The sequence below is a fragment of the Homarus americanus genome, unplaced genomic scaffold (genome assembly GCF_018991925.1).
Source record: "Homarus americanus isolate GMGI-L3 unplaced genomic scaffold, GMGI_Hamer_2.0 scaffold13495, whole genome shotgun sequence".
NCBI classification, from domain to species: Eukaryota; Metazoa; Arthropoda; class Malacostraca; order Decapoda; family Nephropidae; genus Homarus; species Homarus americanus.
In genome coordinates, this window is record NW_024727075.1 from 1,460,908 (window position 1) to 1,487,472 (window position 26,565).

Here is a 26,565-nt window from a genome sequence, read left to right on the forward strand (position 1 = left end):
GCTATATCTGTTGTGTAAATTTTAATTGAAAATGGGAGAAGCATTGTCAGTCCAAAAGGCTGTACACATTTTTAATCCTGTAACTTCATTTTATTTTTAAAAATGATTTGCTTTAAGTAATCATTCATTTATTAAATGTGACTTTTCATGACAGGTGGCTATGGGTCAAGGGCAGAGTGAGATAGCCATTAAATTCCTGCGAGAGAGTGCCACTGCTGGCCACTGGTTGTGTCTCAAGAACCTCCACCTGGTGACTGCATGGCTTCCTACTTTAGAGAAAGAATTGAATTCCCTTCAGCCACACTCAGACTTCCGACTGTGGCTGACAGCAGAACCACATGCAAAATTCACACCCATAATACTGCAGATAAGCCTGAAAGTCACTTATGAGGTCAGATGTTTGGTTTTGTTGTTGTAATACCTTGAAAAGATATACATTAGGAAGGGAGGACTGAAAACGTTTTTTATTCAAGCTTTATTCTATACTTTTCATAGCTTTTGATGTTAATATGCCATTGTTAGAACCCTTGAAACTTTTTTTTTATTGTAACAGTTGATTCAATTAATGGAAAAATGCTGTTTTAGCATCGAAGACATTGAATTGGTGACACTGAATATAAAGAGTAACTTCAAGTCAATGAACAAGTGGTAAACAAACAAGTCTTAAAGATTGTGTGAAGTGACTTTCTTTTAATTTGGAAAAGAGATAAAAGATTTGAATCAATGTCAGTAGATGCAAATTGTGCATTGCTTGTTCAGTGGTAAACATTGACATTGTTGATAATTCCATCATCACCGTCGTCATTTTACAGTACATGTACAGCCATTTTCAGCGCTTGCATGGGTTAGCTGTGATTACCTGATAGTCATTTCTCACAATCTCTCCCCCCCCCCCATGTCATTCTTGACCTATTCCTAGTTCTCCTCCCTTCCACATTTAAACCCATGCATCTCTTGACCAATTAATTGGTCTCCTCCATTCTCTTCTCATGCTCAAACCATCTCGGTCTACATCTAGGCAAAATCTCCTCGGTATTCTCAATACCCAGCTGCCCTCTTCACCCTGAAGTGGGATTCCTATCTCTGTGTCAGGTTAAACATCCTCTCACCATTTTCATTCAAATTCACTCAAGCTTACAAATATTATCCTCTTTAACTGTTCATGTTTCACTACATCACACTTCTTAAGTTGTCTATGTACAACTTTCAACAAAAGCAATAGTTCCCTTAACCTTTTTCAGCCACTTCTGACTCCAGTAACTGAGCTAGCTTTGGCACTGATCACGCTATCCAGGTAGCAGAACTCAACACAATTCAGATAAATGTCACTGATGTTGAGCTTTTCCAGCCTTGCCAAGACTAAGTGATTACCTGCATATCAGTTACTTACGTCACCACCATCCTGCTGTCTGCTACTTACACCACTGCACCTCTTGTGTACCAACTTTACAAACTACATATTATTAAGTTTGTCAACACCATTCTTACAGACAGCACATGGCCACTTTCCTTTTCAGGTCCTTCACTCATGCCAGTAATCATCATTCTTGTTTTTGCCATATTTATTCTTATACTTGTTGATTCCATCCCATCCTTCCATTTCATAAATTTCTATACTATCTCTTCAATACTATATGCTATCAGCACTAAGTTATCAGCATACAACAACTCCCAGGGGAGACTAGTCCTAAAATCTTGTGATACTGCCTCTAGTACTATGATGAACAGAAGGGGGCTCAAGACAGACCCTTGATAGATTTCCACTTCATATACTGTTCTCATATATAATCTGTACAGTAAAATTAAGATAGTCTTGATTAAATTGCTCTAAAACTTTAACTCAATAAATTATAACATGGTAAGAGTCTGAATTTCCCATAGCCTCTATGTTTTCTCCCAGGCACCAGCAGGAATCAAGAAAAATCTTCATCGGACATACGATTCATGGTCTCCAGAGATCATTGCCCGTGGGAATAATGTTAACCGTGCTCAAGCCCTCTTTGTCTTGGCTTGGTTCCATGCTGTTGTTCAGGAGCGTAGGACCTACATCCCACAAGGCTGGTCCAAGTTCTATGAGTTCTCCTTGGCTGACTTGAAAGCTGGTGCAGACATTCTGGATAGATTATATAAACAAGAAGGTTAGTTTTCAATTTATAGAATGTTTAATCAAAATAAGTATAATGAAGTAATGAAAAACACCCTTCATTATCTGGAACCATTTCTTTGTTAATGATGTGTGACACTAATTGTTAAAATGTTCTTACATGTAAATAATTCCAATTTTAACCCTCGACTAGAGTGGAGGGCTAACTTGCCACCCTTGTAGACAAACCTTTCCCCCCACTCAGCAGTAACACATCTACTTCATCCTACATTACACAACCTGGGAGGCCACCCATACCATGTACATAATGACTCTGGAACCTTCCAGACTCTGAGAGGCTTCTAGAACCTCGGGGACTCTTGCAGTTGTCCGAGTTCGCCCGTCCATTTCGGATATTGTCAGGGATGGATGGAAAGGTGTCCAAGGCCAACCCCCTATCTGAGAATTGCTGGGGTCTGAGTTGGTGAGGGTTTACTGTACAATTATTTCTTTTACTATAAAGTGCTTGTATTGTCTTTTTTTTTAGGGACTGGTGATATCAAGTGGAACTTTATTCATGGCTTATTTGAAAATGCAATCTATGGTGGACGAATAGACAACATTTGGGACATGCGGGTTCTCAGTGCATATCTTTATACTTTCTTTACCAATGATGTAATTGGTGGACGCAAGCCAGCACCAACCTTGCTGGCCCAACACATGACTTTACCAACTACTGTGAATTTCCAGGTATAGTAAGTTAGTTTAGAAGGATAAAAGTTACCATATAGATTACTTCACACTGCTAATAGGCAAGTTTTTCTTTTTGTACACTCATAGTTATGAATCACAAGAAAGATAAATCCGTGTTTTACTGCCATCAAATTATCTCTCTCTTGATCTTCTACAAGAAGAACCATGCAGTTGGGATGTTCATAGTTGTCATGAATATCCCTCTTGTGATTGCCAACCATGAGTTTGAATGTGAAGGATGTTGACATCCAGCATTACTTTGTGTGGCCCTCGGATCTTTCAGTTTGGATAATACTTTCTGTGGAGATGTAGTCACTTGTTTAAATGATTAAATAGATTTATAATTATTAGGATGGTTAGTAACTATGGTAAGTATTGGCTCATGTACGATATCTGTAAACCATCAAATACCCACAGGACTACACTGCTCTCATCAGGAGTTTGCCTGAAGAAGATGATCCAGCATACTTTGGTCTACCAGCAAACATTGAAAGATCTTGGCAACGTATTGTCAGCTCACAAGTTATTGCTCAGTTAAAGGGTAGGTGATGAATAGACATCATGGAGCTAATTTTTGGTTGTTTTGTTGTGCAATACAGTATTCTAGATGAAGGATCTATGTCCGAGTTATCAGAACCTCCTCTTATTTGTTTATAGTGACCCCCATTAGTGTGTTGCTCAATACAGGTATCCTTTGTTTAGGATGCTTTCTTTTAGGAATGTTTTTATTTTAGCGGACACCCTCATTTAGGACTGTAGCATCTTCTGACTCGGGACAGTTCGGAAATGTTGAAAAAATCTTGAGATGCAATCAATCTTATGATCCATCTCAACCCCTGTCCACCCAATCTGTGCTTACATGTGGTGCATCCCATCCCACCATGTGATCTGCCTATTTACCTCATCCCATAACCATTGTTCTGTATTAGTGATGTAGATTCTCCAGCAACTACTGTACTGGTAGTCCATTGCATTACTAGGGATGCGAGTGGCAAGGCACTCCAATATCCTCCCTTCAACAGTTACTCAGCAAACCCAGCATATATGCCAACTTCATTAAACAAGATTCTCCCATGTCATTGGGGAGTGATACCTCAAATTCATTAATATTTATGAACATATACAGTACAAAATCTTTTTGCTTTTTTTTAGTAGTGCTGTCATTTTAAGGTCTATTTCATGTGTTATGTGCCGGAACTACTTTTATGTTAGAATATCTAAGTTAGTCCGTAAAACATCTTAAGCTTTTTCTCAGAAAATTTTACTTCTTGAATGCATCCCCCTTATTACATGCACTCCAGATTACAGTGGGAAAACACTTTCCTCTCTAGATGCTTAAGTTTAGGACACCATTTTTCAGGAACATAATAACTGTCCTAAACAAGGGGCACTCATCGATAATGATAAATCATTAATGTTCAACAGATTAATTTATACCCTGAAGCAGGTGGTAATGTAGTTGCCTATGTCAGTTGTTCACAGCCAATGTGTTGTTAGCACTAGGAAGGGCACCCACGCCATAAAATAGCATACCTGATGACAACCAGGTAACCTGAGCTGTGCCCATTCCCTGATTGCTGCTGTATTTATCTGGGATGGTGCATTAGGTTTTTAGTGGTGAGCCAGACTTCTGCTTTTACCAAACAGCTGCTATCACAGAATTGGAATTGCAGCTAATCTACTCAAATGTGGATAAATGGCCACAAAACATGGATGATAATGAATTAAAAAAACACAAATGTGGGCACAAGTTGTAAAATCTGTCTTCTGCCACTCATCCACCACCTTGAATATGCCTAACATTCACTGTCTTTCATCCATTGCAGGGCTAGACCCAGATTGGGTAGTCTAGGGGAGGCACGTGCACCCATCCTCCCCTGCTGTGACATTCCCTTATGACATTAGAATGCTCTCTTATCAGTGTTTAATAACAGAATACAGTATTTAAAAACTACATATCGAATTTCAGTTCTTATGAGGTCTCCTGAGCTGGCAAGCCGTTTTGATCGTGAAAAATGGCATACACAGTTGTCACCGATGTTGAATTTATGGAAGAAATTAAATCAGGTATGTACTGTACCTGTTATGAAAGACAACAAGATTTTGTTTGTCTTGCACATTATTCAGTAATAACCCTTTACAGTATTTGTAAGAAAACACAAAAGCCAGTGATTTTCACAATTCAGAATTAGTTAAGAGCAGAAAACTACAACTGAACCCTTTATGGAAATGACAGTATTTAAATTACTCGTTCACACTATTTGTTCCATGTGCAAGAGTAACAATAGGTAATGTAAAAAAAAAAATAAAATATAAGATTCAAGTTTGACTTGGTATTAGATTTCAAATCCCACCCATTCTCAATCAAGAAAATCAGTAGTCTCAGTTACCACTTGTACTGTACATATACAGGCAATCTATGAAAGGACTTAGTTCTTGAAAACCTATCATCTTGTCTTTTTATTTTTTTTTTTAAATCGGATCTCATTTTCTTATCATAAAAGCGGAGATACATTCCTACAAAAAAGATAATATGTATATATACTGTACTCATGTATAAACCTATCTCATTCAATATGTAACTAGGTAAAAAAAATAATAATAACGATATCTAGTGAGGAGTCTTGTGTTAATATTACAAATACAAAACTAATAAAATACTGTACTGAAAAACAAGAAAAAAAGGGAATATTATCACAGACATAAAGTAATGGCCTACACAGTAAGCCAAAACACTGAAGTAAACTCAGATTCCCTGTATAGTACGTACCTCCTTTCCCAGCATTTATAAACCATACCACCTAGCAATGGTGCTCCCAAACTCCGCTCCCGCTCCCCTGCTCAGTGTGTTAACTCTCACACACAAAGAAATGTTTTTGACCCTATGACAATTATTTCTTTTCCTTTTTTGTAAATTATATATGTAGGATTGTGCAAGTAAAAATTTTAAATAAATAAAAAAATTAAGTCACATACATTGAAATTCCCACTGCTTGGGGTTATTTAAAATATTTACCAGCAAGCAATTCCTTGGCCTCTTTCCTCCTCTTATACCCGTGAGTGAGCAGTTTATTCCCCCCCCCTCTTGGAATGGACTCGCCCATAATGGTGCACTGTGATTGTTTAACTTTAAGTTAAACGCACATTCCGCCACAGAAAAATGGTAATCCTCTCAGGAAGAGAACAGAAGACGAACCCATATTGCATCACCCATATGACACACACACACACACACACACACACACCTGGTGCAGTCCATCTGAGTCTCCATTATTTTGAAGTCAAATTACAAATTATATATCTTTTTTTTTTCTATTAATTAATATTTTATATTACTACTGTATTAATGAAACATACACCATATGAGGCTTATCATACAAGCATACAGTATAGTCTCGGTTTACGCGGATTTTTTTTATACTCGGTTGGTCATTTACGCGGCACCTGTCCAGACGCGCCAATTATTAGTTAAGCGGTACATTCCTGAATTTATGCGGGAAGCGCCACGGACAAGCTACGCTCTAGGTCGCGCTGACGTCAGATGACGTTTCGGACTGTGATTAGGCCACGCATCCCCCCCGCTTCGAGCTGTGATTGGTCTATTTAACCTTGCTTGCCCAGTCAGCAAAACATTACCAAGTTCTTCACCCGCCACCCACCACAGCCAGCCCAAGTCAGTGATAGTGATAGTGAGGATATGGACTTTGAGGGGTTTGACAAGGAGGCCCTGCTAGCCTCTGTGGTGGATAGTGATACAGGTGATACAAGTGATACAGGTAAGGGCCAATAATCTGCCCTCTGCCTCGGAACCAACCCCCCATCCCTGTGTGCCCAGCCACCTCTTCTACTGACGTAAGTGTTAAAAAACCTAATATTATTGATATTTCTCTTAAATATTAATTGTGTGCATACCATCATAAAATTAAGATGTTATTTTTACAACAACGTATGTATTATGTTGGAAAAAGGGTAGTCTGGCAGTCGACCCAGTCTCTATTTCAATTAATCCCATATGTTCTGTTATTTCGTTGACGCGTTTCGCGTTATACGCGAACCTCCATGGGTTTAATTGACCGCGTAAAATGAGACTATACTGTATAATAATAAATAAATAAAAACAAACTTGAACACAGCAACAAAGTCTCCCACCTACCTTTAAGGAGGGAGGGGATGAGATTACCTTCTGATTTGGTTTGTCCTTTAACAGTGGCTCCCAGAAACTCCACTTGGTTAAAGTCCAGACCCCATTTCCCCCTTTTCCAGACTTTCAAGGGTTTACTGTACATATATCTATCTGAAATTACAAGTTGAAGAATAAATGTAACATAGATCTCAGCTCAGCCTAGTAGTGACAGGGCTAGGGGGGATGTGGCTACAGTGTCAAGTCTAACTTGACAGCAATGCCACCAGCAGGGTTAACAGATACAAATGAAAAGAAAATTATCTGTAAATCTTCATTTGCATTATGTATTTCTAGATTTAGAGCAACTTATATATTGAATGAGGTTCTACTCTTCATGTAGCAACATAATTAAGAATCTAGGAGTATCGCAGGCAGTTCCAGGATAAAGCAGCCTGCTGGTAAGGTTAGCCTACCGGAAGCAAATACCAGGTAGCTATCGTTCACTGTAAATAACCCACGGAAATGCATGAATTTTAACCCCCTCAAAAATATTACTTTTTGCATCAAAATTTATTCATAAAAACTTGAACTATACTCGACTATAAACAACATAATAAGTTAAATACATGCAATACAGTACTGTACTGTACAGTACAATAAACCTGTATTTACAAGAAACCAGATGAACTTGAAACTAAGCCAACTAAATATATCACAATAATAATACATTGATTTCCAATTAATAATTGGAGCTGCTTTTGCCAGAAGAAAAAAATCCTTGACCCTTGATGAGTTATTGCATCATAAATTTCTATTGCTTTGTTAACATGCCGTGAATGCTGCTATCAATGAGCTGCCATTATACTGTACTGTATTCACATTCTCACACTGAAAATGTCCACATCTCCAAACTTTCATTCACTTCCAAACTTGACTTTCTCTTATAATTGCACCTTTATTGTGCACAATTAACATGAAATTAAAGAACAGAATAATTTTCTTCTATATAATTTACCACATATTTTAGGAGAGTAAGTAAGGAAAAATTGGATAATTAGACAACTGGCCAAGTAACACTGGTAGTGGAGACGAGTCTACTTGTCCCTAATAAGTTTGAGGAGTTCAATTATATGGTGGTTGTAGGAGAATGATGACACATTGAAAGCTTATTTGTAAACTTAATACCCGAGTTAGAGAATAAGGAAAGAAGTTACCGAAATAAGTAAGAAAAGGTAAAAAAAAAATGCATGTTTAGCACATTTTCATTATTACTTAGGAAATAATTATGAAAATGACCCCCCAAAAAATTGGAACTTCAGATTTATTATTCATAAATTAAATCCTGTTTGTTTTAATAAAATCATGGGACACAATATATTTTTATTACCTCATGATTCAATTTAAATGAACCTTTGGAAGTTGGGGACCGTCTATCTCATATAATAATCGTGTTCCTACATTCTTCAACAGGGTACTAATCTTATTCAGGCCAAAGTTGCTTTACCTGGTGCATCATCAGAACCCCCAGTCAGAGCATTCTTACACCTGGAGCACTACTCTGTCATCAGTATCGTCCAGACCATCCACCGTGCTCTGGCCCAGCTGTCAAAAGTTATACGTGGAACACTCCTCCTCACTGCGGATGTCCAAAAACTTGCTGATTCTCTCTTAAGGCAGGAGGTCAGTATATATACAGTATGTACACACTATATGCACACACTCACAGAATTAGCAATGTATACTTCTTCAACCTCAATGCAATTAATGATAAAAACTATTAGAACTACAAGAAATTCAAACAAAAAATTTATTATTATTTTTTTGCATTCTGTATGAACAATTGTGTGTACCCTGTACTTGCAACAGAGTAAAAAAAAAAAAAAGTTTACCCAAAATTATGTTGAAAAATTTTTTTTTTTAAACAGTTTTTGTGATATAGTCCAGAATGCAACGTCTAGCTTTATATCTAGGTATGTAAATGCCTAGCATTAACTCACCAGGCCAACATACAGGCAATCAAAACATCTAATAATTACCTGGGTACGTAATATTAGGAGGTCAGCTGCGTGGGAGTCGACAGCAGCCCGTTTCCACCAACACTTTTGCCCCAAGTGGAAGAGGTTGCCAAAATGGGGACAGGATGAAGTCAGTCTCAACAGGTTCTCCCTGCTCTAGTGACTGAACACTATGATTAGTGCCAACTTCCTCATCCTGACCCTGGAATCTACTAAAATCGGGCTGACTAGGTCGAGGTTCTTGCAACCTTCCTACTGCCTCATTATCTTGAATATCCAATAACCTACTTTTCTTAGCAGAAGCAGGTTGGTCTAACTGGGGATTAAGTCTCTTACCTATCACCCATAATTCTAAACTTTCTGCCAACTTGGGATCTTTCCAGTGTTTTACATTTAGAAATTACTCTTTAAGGTCTTATTCCATCTATTTTTAATTTGGATCTTTGATAATTTCTTCGTTTCTCCAGCAGCTTGATTAATTTTAAAATTTTGATCATAACAAACTGCACAATCCAATGGTGAAAACAGGTTGTCTGAGACACAGCTGCTATGAATTATGCATGCCAAATGAGGATCTAACTTGGTAATCCAAGTGGCTCTACATCCTTGATAATTACATGTAGTATGGTCCCCTTGGGTCCTGGGTGAAACTACTACTACCGAATTCACATCCTCTACTAAAGGACACTTCCTTGTATGTAGTGTAAGATCTGAGCTCTCCAGTCCTTGTAGCTCCTCACTCAACACTAGTTCCCCAGGGACAGTTCCATGGTCTCATCCATCATCTAGCAGTTCAGACAGCTGTCCTTTCGCAAGTTATTTCAAAGCTAGACATCGCATTCTGGATTGAACAAAAATAACCATAACATAGGTCATAGCTAACTTCTGTGCATTTGAGAAATTTTTATTCCCTTTATGTTTTTGACCTTATATTTTTTTTGGCTTCTTCTGTATGAATGATTGTGTTCATATGGAACAGAGTAAATTAGAAAAACAGGAAGAAAATTACCCTATGTCTGCCCCCCCCTCGCTTTCTGATAACTCCCGCACATGGTTATTTCCATTGTTTTTCACTTTATATATTTTTTTTTCATGTTCTGTATGAAATATTGTATGTGCATGTAACAGTAAAAAAAAATAATAATAAATAAAAAAATTAAACATACCGGTATGTCTACCCAAAAATGTGAATTGAAAAATAACCACTCTGAGTGCTAATTGGCTCTTCAGGGTCTAAGGAATGGAACCTATTTTTCCCCAAACTTTTTTTACAATATACAGTGGTCCCTCGGTTAAAGAACACAATTCATTCCAGAAGGTCGTTTGTTAACCGAAAATTTTGTAAACCGAAACCATTGTTTCAATGGGATTTTGGGTAATTGGTTCCAGCTCACCGAAAATTACATACAAAGCAAAAATAAATGCAGTAAAGTACACTTACTTTGAGTTGTGTATGTAGAAGGCTCCTGGTTGATGATGATGATGGGAATTAGAAGTGGGGGTGGAAGAGAAATCACCCCATGCTTCATGCCGTCATTTCACCCATAAAATTTTAAGTTCACTTGGTGTAATTCAAGAATATTTTCTTTAAATCAACACTGCACTGCACTATATATTGTCAATATGTAAAATAAATTTCATAATGACCAATAATTGTACTTTAAAAATAGTTTATGTTCAAGAGAGCCACAAGCAAGATGTTACCTCCACTGACCAGAGATACAAACTGACGCCTTTGTGGGAGAGTCAAGTGGCTGTTGGGCGTGCCACAAACTAGTTTCCTTTACTCCAATTATGTTAAATAAGTGTTAAAATGACTAAAAATTTCAATATAAAACTTGAAAAATTATTGAATAGTACAACCTTCTTGATATTTACTCAAATGGGAACGAATTTAAGCCCTAGAACCGATTACTGTATTGGCGGACTAATATTCCAGCTGGTGAGCAAGCGAAAACATGTTGACATGATTTCGTAAAAATTCCATTAACCAAATTGAAGATTCTTATGGAAGGTAATTCGTTAACCGAAATTTTGTTAACCGAGGCATTCGTTAACCGAGGGATCACTGTCTTGATATACAAATGCAATCAATCACCTTACAAATGACTCCATTAGGCCGATGCATCACCCAAAAAAATTCTGACCCATGCAAAGACAATGTGCATCGGTCAAATAATTGACCTATCAGTAACGTGATTTTATTGTCAGTGTTGAGCTGCATGGCCCACTAGCTTCTGACCACAGCTGCCAGGTTTGACAAAACGTCCCCAGGGATAGAATAATTGGAGTGGGGCCTTGGGGTGAGGTAAGGTCACAGGTAAGCTTACACTCACATCACCTGAACTCCAGCTGGGATACCCCCTTGAGGCATCACACAACAGTCAACTTTGACAATGTCAGATAAGTTAGGTAGCATATTCACCATCATTATTCCTTACATGGAATTCTGTACCCACCTGCAGTAGAATCAGTAATCGTTTTATTTTTTACCACCATAGATTTAAGGGTGGAAGTATATCTGAAGGTAATATTTACATAGAAATTCTGGCTGACTGAATTAATAACACTGTGATTTAATACATAGGGCAAAGATATGCATGGTTTACTCACATCCGAAGGCGATTTAGCCTAAATCAGCAAATGTATTACCCGACACTGTCAAAGGTGACCGCGGCCAGGGCACAGTGATGCCTCAAGGGGGAATCCCAGATTGAATTAAGGTGATGTGAGTGTAAACCTCTGTGACGTGACATTATGTGGGCTAAATATAAGGAATATACACTATATTAATGGACTTGCTCTCGTGAATGTTCACTATTCCATGAAACTTGACGTGAACAAGTTTGCTAAGGTACATCCTCGTAGGACAGAACTATAGTTGACATCAAGAAGAATTATGACATACTGTACTGTATTATAATTATCTTGCTATGTACCTTTAATTTTTATTGATGTGATTGATGTGTATGTGTGTGAGTTTGTGTCAGTGTCTGTATATATACTGTATAGGTGTCATCCCACTTAGATGAGTGTCTTTACTGTGCAATTTTTGCCATCCCACTTTGAATGATTCCCAAAAAGACAGTTCCCAGAAAGACGATTATAGCTAAAAGTCAGCCATACATAAAAAATTCTATTAGAAATATTGTGTTTATTATAAGAACATATTATCAAATACAGTAGAGGGAGCCCCCCAAATTTGCGGAGGTTAAGTTCTCAAAATGGCCGCAAATCGACAAATCCGCAAATAACATTTGCGGACCGGGGTTTACTTGTATACAAAGAAATGTTTATTCCCTTTATGTGTTTGTTCTTAGGACAATTATTTCTTTTACCTGTATTGTATATACAGAATGTGTGTGTGTGTGTGTGTGTGTGTGTGTGTGTAGACACAGACACACACACAAAACACTTACAAATAATAATACCCCTGTATTGGGAAAATCCTCTCATAAATAATTAGAAACAAATTTACTGTATTAAAAATGTGAGTCTTACTTTCTTTTATTCTATGAAAAATATAGGCTGAAATATATGGTTAATCATACATTTATCCAAATAAATATTTTCATAGTTAATTACTACAGTATACTGTATTGATTAAAAATACAGTGTTGTGGAATGCTGTGTAAAAATTACATATATTTTTTTTAAAGCCCAGGCTAGCCGCAACTACAGAAACTGAAATAATGAATCAGTCAAATTTAAGGTCTGGATCTGGCCATGTTCTTCATCCAAGAGTTCAAATGAGTTTGATTACAGACATATAAATACATAAAGACTCTGGTTGGTTTTCTTTGTGATTGTTGCAGACACCTGGCAGTTGGCAGAAACTATGGGATGGACCAGAGGACCCCTTGGAGTACTTGAGAAGTCTTATCAGGCGAGCATTGGGAATTGAAAAATGGGTACTTAAAAGTGACCAGAGCACCCTTCTCAGAGAAGCACTAGACCTATCTGAACTCCTTCACCCAGCTACATTCTTAAATGCACTTCGTCAACAGACTGCAAGGTTAGATAGAGTCTGAGTGACTCCTAGTGTTTCTGACAAATTGTGAATGCTAGAATATTTATGGCATGGCCAAAGAAATATACATACTGTACTGCACTAACAATTGCCTTTTATTAAACATTCAGAGAATATGGGACCTCCATGGATAATCTGGAGTTTATTACCTCATGGTCACGTGGTGGGATTCCTGATGCTAAGGTTGCCATTAAATGGTCTGCACTCCAATTGGAGGGAGCAACATTTGATGGATCCCGATTGATGCATAACAACCATGATTCACCAAGTATTACTGTTGCTCCAATGTGCACAGTAGCATGGATGCCAAAGGTGAACATTTATTTGTGAATTAAACCATGATATATAAAACTGGAAAAGATAAAAAAAAAATTATTATTTATTGTTGAGATTTTTTTAAAGATAACCATTGTTAGCCCCCAAAATTTAATTGAAAATACATTTACAGGATCTACAGAGTCGAGTTTACCAAGAGGAGCTTTTATCTATACCAGTCTACTCATCCTCTGACCGGGAGCACCTGGTTGGCAGCATAGATATACCTTGTCATACTCCTCACTATGAGTGGCGTCAAGCTGGTTTAGCTGTCTTCTTGATCACTTAGATAAATGAAAGTTATAAACTCTGCTTCAGGAACTTTAGTTTTCAAAGAGAAAGCTGTAGGTTGATGAAGATGGTTATGCTGTAGATCAATAAATCAATCAGAGTACCATCCTCATATGTGAGGGTTGGCAACCAGAGTCCTCCACTCTGAACATTCTTGGGCTGTCTTTACCAATCCTCTATGGTGTTGTATCTCTTGGGGGGACCTAGTTTTTAATTTCATTCATCCATCCCAGTCTCTGTCCATTAATATTTCTGTTATTATCCCCTCATCCCTAATTATATGACCACAGTATCTCAGTACTTCATTTGTTTTCCTATCAGTGTAGCTTATTTTTATCATTTGCCTTTAACATCAATTTCAAAGGCCTCCAACCTCTTTCTGATGTCTGCTGAAAGTTCCATGCTTGTAACCCATATAAAGCCTTTCAGCAACCCTTTTCATTAGATCTTTTAGATTATTAAATGCTGTTTGTGCTTGCCTTATTCTTGTAATTGATTTCTTCCGTACATCTACTATCATAGCTAATGTTGCTTCCCAAAATACACTCAATTTTCAACTTGTTTAGGTTCCCTGTTGCCTACCATAATTTTTATTTTGGGATTTATTTCCAATCTGGAAAAAACCATTACTTTAGTCTTTACATCATTAATTATTAAACCATATTTAACAAAATGTAATGATTGTACTGTCTCAAAATTTTAATAGCAAGCTATTTTATGAGTTACTTTGTCTCATTAATGTACTTGACTGATATAAACTTTTAAAATTACAAAGAGATACTGTATCTTATATCTGATTATAATCCTAAGTGATCATATTGAATTCATGTGATCATTTCTTTTAGTGTTCAGCTTAACTGTACAACCCTGTACAACATCTCCATCTGGGTGACACATAATGTGTCAGTGATTTTGGTTCACATAGGTTTCTATAGTCAGTTCACTCAAACCTTGCAACTGGGGGCCTAAGTCAGTTTGTAGCAAGGCAGCGGATTGGCTGTCAGACTGACAAGCAGTAAGTGTCACTACAGGTCTTCAATATTTAATCTATCGTATTTATATTATTATATTTTAAGGGATAATAACTGTGTTCATTTGTGACAATTTTTGCGCTTGGGAAACCAAAAATTAACATATGAAATGCTCTGGTAACATAAATATCTTGAAGAGAACACAAAAACAATTAAAAAATTTCATCAGCACCTTCCACCTCGCTGTGTGATGTCTATGATTTATTTTATACCGATTCTTTTCACATGCTAATTTTTGCTTCCCCAAGTGCAGAAATTATCACAGATCAACACAAAATATTAATTATCCCTTTAAATATCATAATATAAATATACAGTACATTAAATACTGTAGACCTGTAGTGCTTCTTCATGTGTCCGTTGGCCAACCAATCGGCTGCCTTGCTACAAACTGATCCTAAGCCTCGGTTACAAGGTTCAAGTGAACAGAATATAATCAAGTATACAATAAAGGTAAAATATATACTAAAAAAAAAAATTCTACATTTGTACCAGGTAAGCTAATTTCCCAGATTGTCGTGGTTTAATGAAAATGTGCAGATATAGACTTCATGTCAAAACAGAAGTGTGAATATAGGTACAAGTTGTAAAGCCAATAGTTCATTCACTTGAGCACCATGTAATGTTATTTATTTGGAAGAAGATCTGGACACAGGCATGATTCTTTCATCCAAAATGCAATTAAATCCCACTGAAAGATATTCTTTAATTCCACCAAGGCTGAGGGGGAGTTCTTATTTCCAACAACAGTACAGTACACACAGCACCCCAATTTTTGGTCGGCCACAAACTCTTAAAATTTCTTGCACTCCCTCAGATATTCATTATGATGAATTTCTTTTGTAGCTCCATGATATACTGAAATGGGCCAAGTGTTTGAGGAAGCTTCTGTCAACTATCCACAGCTGAGTCAGCAATTTCTTGGTGATTTAATGTACTGTAGTAGATATACAGGTGTCCACATTGAAATTAAACAACTTTCAAGCCTTATAATTTGAATTGCATAATGCAAACAGGAATATTCACACAGTTCATAGTCAGTGTACTTGAGTTTCATATGGTGTATGGGTACATATCATTCAGGTATACTGTATTAACACTCACAGTCGGCCTGTAGTTACACTGAGAATTAGTATTTACGATATGCAGTACATATTCATAGACCCAACTGAGCAGCAAAAAATTACCAAATAAGCTTTTACTTTCATCTTCTTCGCCACTGATCGGCTTGTTAGCCGCATGGGTGGTCAGTCACATCTCTGTTATGCCCTGTTGGCAAGAACTGGGCAAGTACTAGCTCTTGAATGTTTCTGTACCTGTGGGAGTGTTAGTCAAGTCTGGTCTTGAAAGAGCTCACACTTGGTGCTATCACAACACACACTGGTAAGTATTCCAAGAGTTTACAATTTTCACTCAAAGAGTTTGCCTTTGCAATTTTCTGGGTTTGTGGCTTCATCATCCTTGAGGTGTGACCCCTTGTGGGGCTGGCATCCACTAGCTCCAGGGTAAGGACACTTGACACAGTAGTGCCCTCTGAGAAGTTTATAAACTTCAATTGGGTTACCCCTTGCTCGTCTATAGGACAGTATAAGCAAGGCAGTTGCAGGTGTTCTAATCTCTGGGTAACTGAGGTGCCATAGTGCAGGCACCAGTCTGGTGGCCCTCCTTTGGACATTTTCAATCAACTGACAGTCTCTAGCATATCTTGCGGACCAGACGGGGAAGCGCTTCACTCTTGAAGAGCATTAAGAAGGACAGACCATCTAGATATTAGAACTACCTTCTTATAAGACCTACTAGTTTAGTTATTTGCTTCACCTTCTCACAATGGCCCAAGAACTTCAGTTCATTGTCAACATACTGAACCAGGTCCTTTTCACATTCAGTCTCTATTAATGCTGTTTCTTCATCCCATTGGAACATGTGATATACCTCCTTACTTTTGGTACAACCTAGGTGCAACTTCTTACTCTTCATGACATTGAATTTTAACAGCCATTTCTTCAACCACACTTGAAGATGACAAGATCTTTCTGTATTTCTTCACAGTATGTTTGGTTCTTAATTTCCCTGAATAACTTAACATTGTCCACAAAAATTTGTATGGAGGTGTGTATAGCTTCTGGCACATCATTTATGAAACAAACAAACAACAACGGGACCAGTACATTGCCCTGTGGTACCCAGCTCATCTTGGGTGTACATGCCAATTTTGTACTATTATCACCTCACACTGCTTGCTAGGACACTTCCCCGAATCTCATAACCTTCCACATTAATTCTCAACCTTTCATGGAGTATGCTGTCAAAAGCCTTGGCAAAATCCAGATATACCTGTACAGTGGTCCCTTGGTTAACGAGTACAATCCGTTCCAGCAGGTTGCTCGTTAACCGAAAAACTCGTTATCCGAAACCATTGTTTCAATGGGTTTTTGGGTAATTGGTTCCAGCTCACCGAAAATTGCCTAAATTCAACAAAAAAGGTAGAAAAGTACACTTACTTTGAGGTGTGTATGTAGAAGGCTCCTGGATGATGATGATGATGATGATGATGGGAATTAGAATGGGGGTGGAGGAGAAGGAAGAAGAGAAGTCACCCCATGGCACCATTTCACCCATAACATTTTAGTTCTCTTGGTGTAATTCAAGATTATTTTCTTTAAATCAACACTGCACTGCATTATATATTGTCAATATGTAAAATAAATTTCAAAATGACCAATAATTTGCTTGGAAACACAGAAAAAAAGCATTTAGTTGAAGAGAGTCTCAAGCAAAATGTTACCTCCACTGAAAACAGAGAGAGACTGTCTGGTGTGTTAACAGGCTGGATGGCACGCCAGAAACTAGTTTCTTTACTTTCAATTATGTTCAATAATTGTTAAAATGACTAAAAAATTTAATATTAAACTTTTAAAATTATTGAATAGTATAAACTTCTTGATATTTACTAAAATAGTAAGGAATTTAAGCCCTAAAACCAATTACTGTATTGGCGGACTAATACTACAGCTGGTGGACCGCCAAATGCAAGCGAAAACATGTTGAAGCCGGCTCGTAAAAAAACTCGTTAATCGAGGGATTGCTCGTTAACCGAAGTTAAGAATCTTATGGAAGGTAAATCGTTAACCGAGGGATCACTGTATATTGTCGACACTGCCACCCTGTTCAAAAATTTTAATCTAAACATCCAGCACCTTGAGTAATTGTGTGAAGCTGGAGCATCCTGGCATAAAACCATGTTGGCAGTGATATGATGTGTGCGCTGCTTGAATATAGGAGTCACATAAGTCATTTTCCAGTCACTGGGGCCTTTTGCTTCTCCAGGCATTTACAGAACAGGATCTTAAAAGGGCTCAACAAGCTCTTACACAACTCTCCTAGCACTCTGAGATGCACCATGTCAGGGCCATGACTGTTACAAACCTTTAGCTTTGATGATTTATTTCTTAAACCCTCTTCTAAGAACACAATGTGGGTCAGTGCTGTGTCAAACCGTCTTTCTTCAAACGCAGGAAGATTGTTTGTATCCTCTCGTGTGAACACCAAGGAAAAGAATTTGTTTACTGCCTCTGCCTTGTCCTGATCTAAATCTAGGTAACTATCATCATTAAGCCTCAGATGCAATACACCTACACTTTTTTTATTTCAATTTTGCATAACGGTATAAAGCCTTTGGGTCTGACTTGACTTCGCTTATAATCCATCTATGAAGCTCTTTTTCAGCCCTTCTATGCTGAATTTGCTTGGTTCCTGGACCTGGCATACATCCTTCTGTCCTGCTCATCATTTGTCATGACCCTTCTCTTGAATTTCTGAGATTTATTCGTAACTCTGTCAACTGCCACATGGTTCATAAGCAGTGGTCTCCTTGTATTCCTGGAGCCAATGGGTTTGGTCCTGGGTATATACGTATTTATTAATCAAATAGTTCACTTTACTTGCCATGACATTCAGCGTAGTGCCTGTTTTTTCTATCTCATGAGTCAGACCAGTGAATACCCCTCATCTCCTCCCTCACAGTATCGTGATCGCCTTTGTAATACAGGTTTCCCTGAACATATGAATGGATTAGGTTAAAAAAATATATTTGTGAGGTAAATTTCCATATCTCGAATAGAAAAACATATGGGAAAAGTAGGCTTCAGTTCCCCAATGACAAAAATATGAAAATATCATACCCCTAAAACACAAAATCAATTCATAAAAAAAAAAATATTACCTAACTTATGATAAATAGTACACAACTACAGGTGCTCCTCTACTTACGAACGAGTTACGTTCCTGAGGCTTGTTTGTAAGTCCAATTGTTTGTACGTCCATCTTTACTCTTGTAGACACCAAACCAATTGTAAAAAACGAAAAGATTATGGATATTTAGTACAGCTATACCCTTTAATACAGTCTTACAACCTGGCTTACTCTTCTCCTCTCAGGTAATGTTTGTTCTATCTGGAATTTTCTTCAAAATAATCCAGTCTAATCCACATTAAACACCTGTTCTGCCAGGTAACCCCCCCTCAGTGATGATGTTTGTATCTCTGAAAGTTTGCAAGCTGAACGTTCTTAAGCAGAGGAGCACCTGTACTGTAATTTACTACCTAACACATTAAAAACATTAATAAAATGTTATCTAGATGAAAATAGTGCCCAAGACCGTGAGAATATTAAGGTACGTTAGGGTAGACATTCAACATGTTCACCATTCATAGCACAGATTAAGTCACAACAGCACTCAGTGTGGAGGGACCACACATTTTTTTTTTTACATCTCAGGTTACGGATGCCACCGCCGCTGTAATGATACAAAACTGGAGCAGCACTAACCTGCTCGATGAGCTGCAGGTCTACAATGAGATCTGGGCATCTCTAACTTTCCTAGACTCATGGAGACTTGTGCACTTAGGCAGCCGATACCTCCAAAAGAACTGTGTGGTCGGATGGTTCTTGAACAAAAATTCAACTACCCAGCAAACCTCCCATCAAGCGGCAGTGCTTTGTAGTCTTGCCAGTTGGCCACTAATGTTTTGGTGGTGCTCCAATTGCTCCTGCCATTCAGTTCATTTGTTTGAATTCACAGCTGTGGATGGTGGCGTGTTAATTTAGGTGTTACAGTTTTATTCTACCCTTATTGAACTGCACCAAATAAGCACCTGACAGCCTTGTCAGCTATCCTTGGTCAAGTTGCCTTACTGTTTACCACTGCCATTTACTTGCACACTGGAAACTGTATACTGTACAGTACAGTAGTATTGTACTCCCACGGCCTACGTGCACCTAGGGTGGCCACTTCCATGACCCCAAAACAGAGGACGCTGTGCGTGGCACCGATTCTCCAGACCCAATATGGAAACCATAACCTTTACAACAGTAAATAATCTACTATAAATTACAGATGTTCATGACTGAACTGAAACTTTATTTTACATCTGGAATTTATCATTTTGAAATGGAATTGATCCCACACCTGCAACACAAACTGAGAACTAATATATGCTCTCACTATTGCTGGATGTCTATTAGTGATGCCAATATTTCAAAGCGGCATATTTAAATAAGAGTTGGCAACCCTTATTTGTAAAACCACAACACAGATGACCCCCAGTAACCGACGTCCCGTTGACCGCCAATTCGCATAACCGACGATTACATATAGAGGAAATACCCTGCAAATTTCATTGATACCCCGGAGATCCAACAATAGGCAGAGCGGGGTGCAAATTCTTGCCACCAAAAGGCTCTGCGCATTGTCTCTGACTCATTACCACCATCTTTGCTCTTGTTTACACTTATTATGTGTCTCTGACTTCGAGATAGTTCCTCTTGTGCTGGGACACTTGATGTGATGTGATAAGGCATAATAAGGACAGGAGGATGTATGCCAGATCCAGGAACCAAGCAAAGTCAGAGTGTAGAAGGGCTGAAAAAGAGTTCCAGAGGCGGATTGCTAGTGAGGTCAAGTCAAACCCAAAGGAATTTTACCGTTACGCAAAGTTGAAATTAAAAACACGAGTAGGTGTATCGGACCTGAGGCTTCAAGATGGTAGTTACGCAGATTCTGACCAGGAGAAGGCAGAGGCATTGAATAGTTTCTTTTCCTTGGTGTTCACAAGAGAGGATGCGAACATTAATCCTGCATTTGAGGACAAACGGTTTGACACAGCACCGACCCACATTGTGTTCTCAGAAGAAGTTGTAAAATAAATTGTCAAGGCTAAAGGTTCATGGTGCATCCCAAAGTGCTAAGAGAGTTTTGCAACGAACTTGCTGAGCCTCTGAAAATCCTGTTCTGTAAATGCTTGGATGAGCAAAAGGTCCCTAGTGATTGGAAAATTGCAATGTTTGTCTGACGATCGTCCTAGGTGCACGAATAATTATAGACCAGTGAGTCTGACCAGCATAGTGTACAGGTATAATGTACTTGAAAGCATTGTAAGAGATGCCATGTTGAAACATCTACGAAACAACCTTGCAAAGGATTGCCAACAATATTTTATGCCGGGATGCTCCTGCTTAACACAATTACTCTAGGTAATGTTTGGACCCAAATTCTGGAACATGGTGGCAATATTGACAATATATACCTAGATTTTGCCAAGGCCTTCAACAGAGTAACCCATGAGAGGCTGAGAATTAAACTGGAAGGGTACGGGATTTGGAGAAATGTCCTAGAATGGATCAAAGACTTTCTCCATGATCGCAACCAGCGTGTGGTGATTAATGGTACAAAATCACCATGTGTGCCTGTGACAAGCAAGATACCACTGTGATGACCATGTTAGTTAGCGTAAAATCTGATGATTCATATTATGCTCCATATCCCATAAAACATATAGCTATAACTTACTTCTTGAGTCTCCCTACTAAGACGTCCATTTTCTCTATCATTAAGAATTCTCATGTTGTGTTTTGTATTCAAAATTACAAATGAATGTGTATGTGTCACTGTAAGAGACACATACCTGCTTACAGCTGAAACATTCAAGATGCAATGTGAGTGATGATGAAAGCCTCTTGTGAAGTTACGAGATAAACATTCTAGACTGAAGTTGTATTCCCTTGATTTATAGACCTCAGAAAATCTGATGAGGATATTTAAATTATTGTAAGTTTGTATTTAAGAAACTCACTGAAACTGTTAGCAGAAATGTCAACTGCAAGAAAGCTTTGAAGTGTCATACGATACTTGTGGTGGAAAGGACGTTGTGATAAGAAGCTCTGACTACAATGTGATTGCCAGTCTGTGTACTTGACATCAATATAATTCTTGCAGTGCAAAACTCGAACCTGATCAGATTATAAAAGTTAATCTTAGAAAATTAGAATAAGTTCATAGCCAAATTTTTGCAGCCCGTGGTGTACTGTAACAGAGAACAATGAATAAAGTATCTGGGGTAACTCAGGGTGCATAAAAGAGAGAGCACAGTTTGAAGAATTAATTCTGAATGCTGCTCCCTCACCTAACAGGTATGTATAGTCTCGTTCAAGATTCTTCAAACACTACTGGAGACAGCTGGCAACTCAAGGCCGTTTGTTCTACCACTCCTCCATACAAATATTTGTGGACAATGCCAAGTTATTTAGGGAAACTAAGAACCAAACAGACTGTGTAGAGCTGCAGAAAGATTTCTGTGAGCTTCAAGAGTGGTCGAAGAAATGACTGCTAAGATTCAATAACACGAAGTGTAAGAGGATGCATCTGGGTAGTACCAACGGTAAGGAGGCGTATATTATGTCCCAAAGGGATGAAGAAACTTCATTAATAAAGACTAAATGCGAAAAGAACCTGGGTGTGTCTATAGACAATAAACTGAAGTTCTAGGGCCATTGTGAGAAGACAAATCAAACAACTAAACTATTAGGTCTTATAAGAAATTTGTTCAGATATCTAGATGGTCCCTCGTAATGATCTTCAAAGGTGTGGTGGATCCCCGCCTGGAGTACTGTCACCCCGTCTGGCCCCCCAAATTTGCTTGGGACTGTCAATGGATTGAAAATGTCCAAAGGAGCCACCAGAATGGTGCCTGCACTTCAGCACCTCAGTTATCCAGAGATATTAAGCGCCTGCAACTGCCTAGCTTATACTACAGACAGACAAGGGGTGACCTAGTTGAGGTGTATAAACATCAGAGGGCACTACTCAGTTGAGTGTCCATACCTGGAGCTGGAAGACACCTGCCCAACAAGGGGTCACAGGTTAAAGTTGAAGAAGTCATAAGTCCAAAAAACTGTAAGAGCAAACTTTTGGGGAGTGAGAATTGTGAACTCTTGGAATAACCTGCTAGAGAGTGTTGTGACAGCACCGAGTGTGAGCTGTTTCAAGACCAAACTTGACCATCATTGGAGCAGGTTCAGATACATTCAGGAGCTAGTGCATGCCCAGTACTTGCCAACAGTGTGTAACAGAGATGTGACCAACTGGCCAAACAGCTAACGAGCTGATCAGTGGTGAAGAGAAAAAAATAGTAAACTACTCGTCTCTTCTCGAGTCTAAACTACCCATCTCATCTCCCATAGACAAATACTCTCTCATTACATAGTGGGAGTTGGGCACCCATAGTAGCAAGACTAGCTCATCACTTGTTGACCCGACCTAATTATACTGCACCTTTAACTGTAAATTATTACTAGTAGTAGTATTAATATTAGCATCCATATTAATAATAAATGAGACAAGCTAAGTGTTGTAGTTATCTACCCAAAATTGCTTTGTACAGTATGTTACTTTATATTTTCCTTGCCTGCAACTGCCTAGTTTATACTTCAAACAGGCAAGGGGTGACCTAATTGAGGTGTATAAACATTTCGAAGGGCATTACTCAGTCAAGTGTCCATACAGGGGCTGACGGATGCCCTTCCCACAGGGGGTCACTGCTTAAGGTTGAAGAAGCCACAAGTCCAAAAAACTGTGAGGGCAAACTTTTTTGGAGTAAGAGTTGTGAACTCTTGGAGTGAGCTCTTCCAAGACCAGTTTTGACCAACACTGGAGCAGGTTCAGATACATTCGGGAGCCAGTGCATGCCCAGTATTTGCCAACATTGCGTAACAGAGACATGAACGACCGCCCAAACGGGCTAACAAGGCGATCAGTGGCGAAAAGGATAAAAGTACAGTAATATCCTATATTTACAAATACAAGGCTTATTTTGTGCAAATATTATGTATTTGCGTCTAAATTAAGTGCGTGGCCCGCAAAGTGTACCACCATTCATGAAGTGGCCCGCCAGTCAAAATAAATGCCCACCCCAGAGTTAAGCCATTGTATTCAAGAGATTAAGTTATACTCAAGAGGTTAAGCCAATGTAATCAGGAGATAAAGTCATACTCAACTTGAGTAATCATACTCTGGCGATTAAATCATCATACTTGAGGGGCTAGGTCATCATACTCATGGGGTTAAGCCATTGTATTCAAGAGATTAAATCATCATGAGCAAGAGGTTAAACCATTGTATTCAGGAGATTAAGTCATACTCAAGAGGTTAAATCATCATATTCTAGGGGTTAGGTCATACTCAAGGGGTTAAATCTTTTGAGGAAGTGAAATGTGCTGTGGAGAACTTTGAACAATCTACAGTTTTATGAATTCCAGAACAATTGTTTTGGCTGAGAAAGAATACAAATTAACCCAAACCAAGATCTGCAGTAGAGTACTATACTGTACTATGACCATGAGTACACCTCCAGCAGTACTATGACCTTCAATACACCTGCATCAGTACAATGACCCGAAGTACACCAGCATCAAAGTTAGGTTAGGTCATCAGCATCGAGTAATGAGGTTATGGGTATTACTCCAGATTAGCTACGAGCCTTAACTAATTTACAGTACGTTTCATCATAGAACATTCTCTCTTACCTTTTGTAATTTGGAGTGTAGCAAATCAAGTGGATACAGTCCTCACCTCCTGTTCCATGGGTAGGTAGTTCGATACCCAGGCACTCCCAGTTCACCCAGCTGTAAATGGGTACCTAATTTAAAACTTGAAGTGAAGGTGGAAGACAGAAGTACCAGGCAAGCTGTCTCTGCATGTTCCCAGTGGGCATCATCCAGCCGCCAGGGTAGTGTTTGATGTTTACAGAAAACAAAAATTATAAAATTCATCAAAACAGTATTATGCAAATTTTTATTTACTTAATGGCATGGTTAATTTATAGTAGAGGACATAATTCAATAGTATTTTTTTTCTAGTGATAAGTTCAGACAAAAACAAGACGAATTTCATCTATGACACTTTTGGTGCATTTTACCCACATTAGGAGTTTAAACTCAGAAACTACAACAGAACGAAAGCTATTATTGCACTCTTGTTGCCACCAACCTAATCTCAGGATTTTTTCTTTGCAAATAATAGTTTAGACAATTTTAAGACACATTGTTTCTAAAATAGTTCCTTCGCAAACTACCTGCAACTGAGATTATAAAAAAAATTAATTTCTTGCCAAACCTTAGAATTTGTCTAGTTTTATGATTTTCAACTCCCGATATCTTGGTTATGGGTAAAATGCACCAAAAGTATCATAGATGAAAATTGTCTTGTTTTTGTCAATACTTATCACGGGCAACAACAAAAAATCCAATTATGTCTTGTACTATAAATTGACCATTGTCGTTGTCATGATAAAAATGAATGGTCAAGATTCATTTTAACGTCCCCGCCTGTTTCTATAGAAAGTTAATATTTTGCTATTTGGACTTTAGATATGGGTTACGTTACCTTTCAACATTCTTAGATAGTCAATTGTTTGGAGGTAATATCGAAAGTTAAATTATTTACCATAAATAAAATCTGCCAAGTTGTCTCATGCTGTCTGTTTGTTTACAATCGACCTGCTGTCCGAGGTTACTCTCACGTCCACTAAAAACGTAAAATTACAACATGACACTTCAACATTCATTGGTACCAGATATCAAAATAAGTATTTTCTGTTTAATAAGGTGGAAAGGTCCAGGGAGCGAAGCCCTCCGGCTAGGAAGTTAAGCAAGGTTAGGTAGGTTTCTTTGGTTGGTTAGTTCTATGTCTGACAATTTCTCTTAAAAGGGGATTTTCCAAAGAAAATGGAGGTTAGATTTAAACAAAGCACACCAAAATACACCAGAAAAATAAATTTTCCCATAAAAATCGAAGGGGACGTTAAAACGAATCTTTATCCCAAGAATTTATGTTCTATGCTGAAATTTAATACAATAGGTAGTTAAGGTGCACATCTTATCTGGAGTATTACCTATCACTACCACAACAAATGTATAAATATGACAATTCTTTCATCAATTTGAGGATATTCTCGAGTTAATAAGTTATTTACCTTCTACACAAATACGTCTTTTAAGCCTTAAGGATCATTACAAACAACCCCGTGTGTTTGGCTTTATAATACACTAAAAACTATACATGCGTACATATATTAACTTCAAAACGCTGACATATTTTCTAACTTACCTTTTAACCCCCCCAAAAAGCGTCCATAAAGCAGCAGACAGTCACACCTGCCATGGCGTCCTCAGACTCAGATACTCCGCCAAGCAATGTATCTTTCCTGTGACCAGATGAGAATTGGCCAATCACACACAACCTTATAACCACTTACACCTTAAGGAACCAATCACAGTGACTTACCGTATAATACGAACTGAAAAAATAACCAATCAGATGCAAGCTTCAACCACCTTCGCCGTCACAACCAAGGTAGATTTTTGTGTATATTAGAGATAATTACTGTACTGTATTAACGATAAATAGATATAGATAATTAGATACATAAATGGACATTTTACAGATAAAAACATTGATACACAAAAGACGGAAGAGGTTGGGTATAGGTCCAGCATCAAGGAGAGTAAAACCACATGCAATCTTAGCAAGAGACTAAAAATAATAGCACCGAAAGCGCCATTTTTTTCTAAAGAAACACTACATAGCATAC

General features: G+C 38.1%; 1 protein-coding gene and 1 long non-coding RNA gene across 6 annotated transcripts in view; one reads left to right on the forward strand and one right to left on the reverse strand.

The window, feature by feature from the left end:
• The window catches only part of LOC121865771 (cytoplasmic dynein 2 heavy chain 1-like), a 91,608-nt gene extending 76,270 nt beyond the window's left edge, over positions 1–15,338 (forward strand). For both annotated transcript variants that reach the window (XM_042365323.1, XM_042365324.1), the window contains 9 exons: positions 155–391; positions 1,901–2,138; positions 2,631–2,833; positions 3,254–3,377; positions 4,806–4,903; positions 8,430–8,639; positions 12,790–12,989; positions 13,115–13,316; positions 13,453–15,338. In XM_042365323.1, coding sequence (XP_042221257.1) covers positions 155–391; positions 1,901–2,138; positions 2,631–2,833; positions 3,254–3,377; positions 4,806–4,903; positions 8,430–8,639; positions 12,790–12,989; positions 13,115–13,316; positions 13,453–13,608 — 1,668 coding nt within the window. In that variant the 3' untranslated portion in view covers positions 13,609–15,338. The remainder of the gene's footprint in view (positions 1–154; positions 392–1,900; positions 2,139–2,630; positions 2,834–3,253; positions 3,378–4,805; positions 4,904–8,429; positions 8,640–12,789; positions 12,990–13,114; positions 13,317–13,452) is intronic.
• On the reverse strand, positions 492–26,489 carry LOC121865772. 4 transcript variants are annotated; one of them, XR_006088819.1, is made up of 5 exons: positions 26,259–26,489; positions 24,500–24,598; positions 8,464–8,595; positions 6,990–7,130; positions 492–2,113 (listed from the first exon to the last, which is right to left on the reverse strand). It is a non-coding gene; the product is annotated as an uncharacterized LOC121865772 (long non-coding RNA). The 4 variants fall into 4 exon arrangements; XR_006088817.1 differs by lacking the exon at positions 26,259–26,489 and adding an exon at positions 26,082–26,222; XR_006088818.1 differs by lacking the exon at positions 26,259–26,489 and adding an exon at positions 25,419–25,673.
• Between the last annotated feature and the right edge of the window lie 76 nt (positions 26,490–26,565).